We start from the raw sequence: 7818 nt of genomic DNA, 5'->3' as shown, positions 1-7818 counted from the left end.
GTGAAAGTTTCAGCAAATATGATCACCTCCATTCAGTTTTAATATACCTTTTTTGAAAAGGAGTTCTTAGAACATGGGCCAAGAACACAGAGAAATAAGGCAAGCACTTTATACAAGACTAAGCCCCCCAACAGCAGACCTCCTGGTGAGAAGTTGGAGGTGGACACCCTCCTGTGGATGTTCTTGAACTCGCTGCCCCCTGGAATCCAATACAGCACCAGCGACGCTCCTCCCCCTCTCCAAAACTCTCCTCTCGCAGCCGTGCTACTCAATTACAGCCATAATGGCTCATTTCTGTACCCCGAGACACACGATACACTGCAGCAACCCAGATTCTCCGGGAGACTTGGCGTAAGTCTTAACTCTGGGAAACAAAGACTGTAGCCTAGAAAACTGGCTCCCACCTCATTAACAATCTCATTTTCAGTCATCCACAGATGCCCCCCATCTCCCCCTCCCCATCCCCACTCCTCTGTTTTTATTACCATTTTATATCACGTCTATCGTTGTAAATCCACTGCGCTCGCTGGGTGGATTTTTCTTTTCTATTTTTTCATAAAAGCTGCTCACTTTCTTCAACTTCTTCAACTGCGTGCTGCGAATTATCGTCATAATTTTCACTCCCATGAGGCGAGGGCGCTTCGGTGGAGTTGCGAAGGCCCCCCCACCCCACTTTTTTTCCCCCCTTAAATGTGCGTGTGGAAATAATGATTGTAATGGTTTGCAGCTGAGTAGAGGGAGCTGTGAATGACATTATGATTGTGGTGCAATTACCAAGAGCATAAAAACAGACTGTCAGTCATAGTAATGAGTAATGACTCAAATAACACATATTTAATACCAACACATGAAATAATAATAATATAAATAATAATTAATAATAATAATAATAATAGATGCATACCCTGTATGAATCTGATACTACAAAGCATTCAGGCATCCCAGGACCTCTGGAGGGTTCTTCGTTCAACAGAAAGGTTTCGGTTGCCTGAAATGTAACACAAGAGTCAATTATTCATTAGTTGACACTGTCTTTATGTTCAAAGAATTTGAAAACACACCCAGAACCTGACTGCAAAGCTGTAAACACACACTCTGGATGTGAGAATCCTCCTCACCCTTCTTCTTATATTCACCTATTTATTAATCATCCTCAAGTCCCACCACCAAGATTCTTTCATCTTTACATCACACACACGCGGTCCATGGTGTGTGCTGCCTGCCTGAGCCCATATGCCGTGCAGGCCTGAGGCCAGGCCCTGCCAGTCACCACCACCACTTGAATGGAGAGCCGAGTGTACAGCTGCCGTTACCCACACACAATACTGCGACACAAAGGCACTTCCTGTCTCTGCCATTTCACCTGCATGGTCACTTCTCTGTCAGCGTGCACTGATTCAGCACAAATGATTCACACACACACACACTCACATACTACACACGCTCACACATACAGAGGCCATACTTCTGCACACACACATATGCAAACACACAAGCTCTTGGCTGTGCTGCAGGCCCAACGTTGCATTCACTGATAGACGCAGCTAAAGTATTTATTCTAAGTGTTTGTTTCTATTCAGCGCGGTTCATTTGTATGCCACGGGACGCGCCAGCAGAGACTTGGGCTTTGAATGAGCATCCATTGCAGTTCTGCTGTCAATTGAGGCAGTCGGGCCAGACAACATGGATGGGAGGGAACCACAGACTGAGGATCTGGATCAGGGATAGGAGTTCTGCCTGGTTAGCTAGCCCGTGGCTTTTACTTTTAAGTCCAAACCGGTACAAATTGGTTTTCGCCAGGCTAAATTTGGATGTCTGTTCTGGAAATCAACTAAACCTGTTAGAAGAGAGCTAAAAATGGCTAGGTTATTGGAAATAACTGAGTTTGAGGAAGGAGGTTTTAGTCACAATGAGACCAGGAGCTTTAAGTCTAGTTTCTGGATAGAGAAGAGGAGAAATAATCCTATTTTCCAGAACTTTTTACGTTCTCATATCTCAACGTACCGTAAGCAGAAACAAACACGGGCCCAAAACAGGAACAAACATTGCTCGTAGCCATTAACAGAATGTAAAGTTATACTATTTAAACTGGCATGTGAGGTAAACAATTTTTTAGGGAATTCAAACAGACATTAGGTTACTTAAGCATTTACATATGCACATAAATACACACACGCACACGGTGACACGGGATTGCACTTGAACAAATACATGCGCAGACACATGCATAAACACACAGCACTATAATAAGTCCCAGACTTGGGCTAACCAAGCTGCGGCTGGAGACACAGGCTATTCATATCCTTCAGAATGAGAGGTTACAGCTTGAGTCTTTTCCCTTTCCCTTTAACTGTAACACAGGAAGGGCATCTGTGTGTGTGTGCGAGTGTGTGTGAGTGTGAGTTCACCCCATCGCTGTGGCGAAAGGTCCAGCAAGGAGGATTGATTAACATAAGATTAAGATTGGTTTTGTTTAGTGCAGCCTCTCTCGCTCACAGTAAGTTTAGCAGGGGCCACGTGAAGCGTTCACTCGCTCAAACAAAGTTGGAATTCAAGTCATCCAAGTGACTAAGAAAACAATACTCATGGCGTTCAGCTTCAGCATCCAACCTCTAGCCTGTCATCATTAATATGTGGGGAAACACTGGAGGGAAACCATTTGAAACCATTTGTCCCACTAAATGGTGCCCTTGTCAAGCTCCCTGGGCTTTCTGTTAAGCTCTTAAACTGTCCGGACCAGCTGAAGGATATATTTTACTCTGTTGATAATCACAGAGCAGCACAGAGCAAGGCACGCTGGTAGTCCGAGTCGCCTCTCTCTGACAGGTTTTAGTCATTTTAAGCTGAAAAATGACAATGGCGCTCAGGCTCAATAAAAAAAAAACGAGGGTCAGTTAATGCAGTGGTTGCCAACCTTTTCCCTTAAAGGAGACCCTTTCTTTCATTGAGTGGCATATTTTACGGATATTTCATATTATATTCGCTGCACAACAACAGAAGTAGAGAACAACTGAACTGTACAATAAACCCAAGCAGTGAACACAATAACTGCAGGAAGTTTGAGTAAAACCAGAGATTTGGATGAATTTAGAGCAGATTTATTTCCTGAGAATATTGATCAGAGATGAGTTTTATACAATTATCCGTCTGTATTATGTATTTATTTCATTATTAATAATCACACATAAGTAATAGGCTTCTTTTTTGACAAATGCTGTGTTTTCTTCTCTTTGTGCTTTTAGCTCTTTGTTTTAACTAACTAATTTTCCAAATGCAGGACGAGGCTGTTAAGCAGGGTGGGAAGTCTCTGTGAATGCAGCTTGTGTTCAGGTCTTCAAAGTTTAGATCTGAAATAATAATCTAAATGTAAAAATAACAGTTTATTTACAGAAATTAATGAAATGCTGACATATTAGCCAACTGTATATTTTTAAAGTTTTCTTACACCCCTTAAAATCAAGAAGGCCTTGCATCCCCCTGTGAAGCCTTGGTGACCCCTAGTAGGGGTCCTGACCCACTTGTTGGGAACCGCTGATTTGATGAATGAAGCTGCTCTCTCATATCTCATACCTCCCTCTATCTCCAGTCCTCTGAGAGGGGCATCGTTTGTTTGATTGTTTGATGTAGCTCCCTGCAACACTAGCCCCTTTTTACCCCCTCTCTGACAGTTTTTATGCAGCATGGTATCAATTATATATATGTGTATTGTTCTATATATATATGCAGCATATGTCTAATCCATATGGCTGGCTTAAAGCTAGAATAGCCACAGAGCCTTGTGTAATTAACACTTAAAAAGCTCTAGAAATCATTTGATGTCTGGGATGTTAATTTTTTTTGGTGACCAAGACGGAGAGTAGTGCAACACTGGAGTGGTTGTCAGATTTTATTGATGGAGAGTGCATGTCTTTATGACTGCAAACAATTACAAAGTGGAAAGGAGGATAAGGAAGTATCACAGCCCAGGCCAAAGAAGAGAACATTGGGTTTTCTTGGTGAATGTCACAGAACAACTCTTCCTTCATATTATGTGTTTATGATGTAAATCTGTAAAATTTGTGCTTTCTTTCCGCAAGTGAACAAACCAATATTGATATAAATCTCATGTAAGTATAAAGTAACGCCATTTGTGACCTCAGAACTCTGCATATTACTCTGATTCCCAATACACACACAAACCAAAGGGGAAAAATAAGAATGTTGTTTATTTACCTGTTATTCAGCCAGGGGAAGCAGCTATAATCAATATTTTTATATGAATAATGGATAAAATGACTATGTGTAATGTGAGAGGGGGATGCTTGTAGTGAATTATCCTCTGACTTTGCAGTCCAAATGGCAGACAAAGTTAGAAGCTAGCTGGTGAGCATAGTGGAGCATTTAGCAGCTTAAAGCTGCAGTAGGTATTTTTATAAAAAATAACTTTTTGTCATATTTGCTGAAACGTTCATTATATCCTGACAGTAGTACATAAGACAGATAATCTGTGAAAAAAACAGGTTCCTCTAGCTCCTCCTAGTGCTGCTAATGGTATTTGCAAGAAGCCACCGGACCGAACAAAAGCATCCAATCAGAGCCCATAAAGATAGTTGATTAAAACACTCCTGGATAAAGGGTCAAAATTAAGGTTTTTGAATTTACATCTAATGTTTGCTTTGTTAATACAATGTGGCTGGTACAAATAGTCACAAATAATGTGCAGTACGGACAATGTGGATGGAATATGGGTCAGTGTTTAGCTTGCTAGTGTAACATAAAGACTAGCAGTAGGGGGGAGTTGGTCCAGTTTGAAGTTGCTCCAAGCTTTGTAGCATTTATAAATGACTTGAATATTCTTCCTAAAATCCTAAAAAGAAGTGCCTTAAGACTCTCTAAATTACTTTTGTTGTACAGGATATTGATTAAACCCCCTTTAAGTTAATTTAATTTTAATATTTAGTTTTGTTCATTTATCTTTTTTCATTTTCTTTTAAAGCATGCTGCTTGGATTCATTGTTAGGTATGTTTAACAACCACTGATGATGCCTGTTTGTTATTTAAAGAAGTTTAATAAAATGTATGAAAAAAAGTTTTCTCCATTCAGAGTCTTTAAGCTTAGCTAATCTTGGAAAAAAGCAAATGAGGGAATTTCCCAAAAATGTAATGTAACTTTTGCTTTGTTTGGTTTATTTCTTTGTTCTTCTTTTATCTTTTTTTAAATTTTCTGTTCAAGTATGCTTAACAACCACTGGTAATGTATGTTTGTTATTTAAAGATGTTTAATAAAGTTTAAGAAATTTTTTTTTTTTATCTTCATCATTATATGTAAAATTAGGCTATTATTGATATGATTAATTCATGAGGGTAATCTAATTCACTTTAAGTAAGATAGGATGCATGCTATTCTTGCCGTCACCAATGAAGCAAAGCAGCACAATATCATAAACATAAAAAACAAAAGTGTTCTTAGTCCCACTCAGTCTGCACACCGAATCATCATTATTCATTGCCCCATTTCACTGTAAAACCCAATGAGTTAGTTCAACTTGACCTGTTTGACAAAAAACCTTTTAAGTTTCTTAGGTAACTTGGGTACAATAAGTTAATTTTACCAATTCCATTCAGTTAATTGAACTTAAATAAGTATAAACAAGTATATCACAGTAAAATGCATTTCTCCAAACTTATTTATTAAAATGTATCTAAATACAGTAAGACTAAATTAAATGCATCATCTTTATACAAATGATACCATTTAAGTTGAATTTACTCCTTCGTTCCTTTAGGTCCTCTAACAGCTGACGTAAGATAAAAACAATTTGCAATGTAGTTGTTACCTATAGCTAACTTTATGTGACTAACATCAAATCTTTGCACTTTGGGGGGTCATTAAGAATTATTTGGATGCATGATGATGTAGAAACAAAAATTAAAAAATCCTAAGCATCATAGCACAGTGGGGCTAACATTTTGTAATGAAGTCACTGGATCAAACTGGAATTATAGCACCAATACTTAAAAATGTGAGCTCCCCTATGGTATAGTTTGTACAGTGCCTATATTCCCTAAAAACACACATTTCTGTGCTAACATATTCTTTAACTTTATATAGAGCCAGGTTAGGGTCTTTTTTATGGTAAATGGTAAATGGTAAAATGGACCTGTACTTGTATAGCACTTTTCTAGTCTTCGCCGACCACTCAAAGCGCTTTTACACTACGTGCCACATTCCCTTTCACACACATTCACACAGTGATGGCAAAGTCCATCAAACAGAAACTAACTCATACATACACATTCACACACCGATGCTGTGCATCGGGAGCAATTTGGGGTTCTAAGCTAGGCTAAAAAGCAAATAAGAGAATTTCCCAAAACGTTGAACTATTAGGTTATTTTCTTAGCACTGTAGGTTGTTAAACCCATTGACTGACCAACGTACTCTCACAGGCATCTTGATCTCTATAGCTCCCTGCTCACCTCTCTCAGACAATAAGTCAGATCTTAAGGGTTGGCTGTCTTTTATGGCACTGGATATATCAGAGCACAAATACATATGGCCCACCTTTCCCTGCCTCTCTCCTTCTCTTGATCACACACAGACACACACCAGCACAGAAACCACCTGGGTTTCCATCTTTCTGGAAACACAACAATCTATGAGAGGCAGGTATCCTCACAATCACTGATCAACAATCTTCTGATCCTTCCCATGCAGCGTCCAAATCATTTGCAGCATTTGAGCTCAACAGTTTCTAGAGCATCAGAGGCTTTCTCCTCGAACTGCAAAACATGACCGACATCCTACCCGCTCCCACTTCATTCAGCCTTAATTGTATCCTCATTCTTCACCTGGTAACAAGCTAACAAACCTGTGCAGATGTGGCAAGCACATCAAAGAGAGGGAGGGATGGGAGGGGGAAGTTGTTTGTAGAAAAAAATGTGTGGGGGAATATGAAAGGGGAAATTTTACGTTGTGTGAGTCCAAGCCAGCGCCACCTCAGGGAGAAATGCTGGAAAAATGTGATATTTTACACCTGCATCTCAGGAGGTGAGGAATGAGACAGGGAGCAGGGGAGGCGGTAATTAGAGGAGTGTGCACGAATGTGTGTACGAGTGTGTGTTTATAAAGGATTTTTAGTATGTTTCTGGGGCTTGCCACTGGTTCTTTTTCAGCATTCAATTTGGTACGATGCATTTGATGCCAGATTATTAAAAATGCTAAACCTGGTTACGAATGCAAAAAAAAAAAGTGTTGAAAATTTAAACAAATATGCTAATATTGTTACAGTGATAAATAGCTGGCAAGCTCTGTTTAATGAATAATGCTATTGGCTCTAATTCCTCATTAAGGCCCTAAAGAGGAGAGTGAACAGAGAAAATACATGTATTGTTGTGATTTTTTTTTTTTCCAAATTAAACTCGGAAGGCAGATACCAACACCTTCCCAAATTAAGTAGATTCAAATTACTCGGTTACACAGCTGGTGTGCAGTCTGGGGTGTCTTGTGAAACCAATTAATGTGAGGGTTAAGTCTTGATAAAGTAATTGAGGCAGGGTTAGAAATGAGATGGAAGAGTTAGGAGTGTTATGTGATCAGCCCGAGCTTGATGAGACAAAGTAAGGCGTCCTCTACACTGCAAAAAATATCCATCTCAAAAAGTCTGAGCATTCTATTTTTGTTCAAACAAGTTCAAGAAGTCTGTCAGTGATTTCTGATGTGCTGTGGTGATTCTGAAGCAAACTAATCTGATCTGATCTGTGTCAAATTATCCTCATACCGCTGCTTTATTTTAATATTACTTATTTAAAGGTACAGTGTAACTTTTAGGAGGATCT

General features: G+C 39.4%; 2 protein-coding genes across 8 annotated transcripts in view; both read right to left on the bottom strand.

Moving 5' to 3' along the window:
- Positions 1–7818, bottom strand: part of zgc:158403 (tetratricopeptide repeat protein 39A) — a gene marked incomplete at its 5' end in the record, with an annotated part of 767589 nt that overhangs the window by 705747 nt on the left and 54024 nt on the right.
- nfixb (nuclear factor I/Xb) overlaps positions 1–7818 on the bottom strand; it is a 146801-nt gene that overhangs the window by 135034 nt on the left and 3949 nt on the right. For 6 of the 7 annotated variants that reach the window (XM_035654188.1, XM_035654199.1, XM_035654191.1 and 3 more), the window contains one exon: positions 905–988. The exons of the other annotated variant lie outside the window; for it this stretch is intronic. In XM_035654188.1, coding sequence (XP_035510081.1) covers positions 905–988 — 84 coding nt within the window. Of the gene's footprint in view, positions 1–904; positions 989–7818 lie in introns of those variants that run through there. 7 annotated transcript variants of the gene reach the window in all.

Source organism: Morone saxatilis, unplaced genomic scaffold (genome assembly GCF_004916995.1).
Source record: "Morone saxatilis isolate NCDOM2014 unplaced genomic scaffold, NCSU_SB_2.0 Contig14, whole genome shotgun sequence".
In the NCBI taxonomy this organism is placed as follows: domain Eukaryota; kingdom Metazoa; phylum Chordata; class Actinopteri; family Moronidae; genus Morone; species Morone saxatilis.
This window is presented reverse-complemented; position numbering and strand designations above follow the sequence as displayed.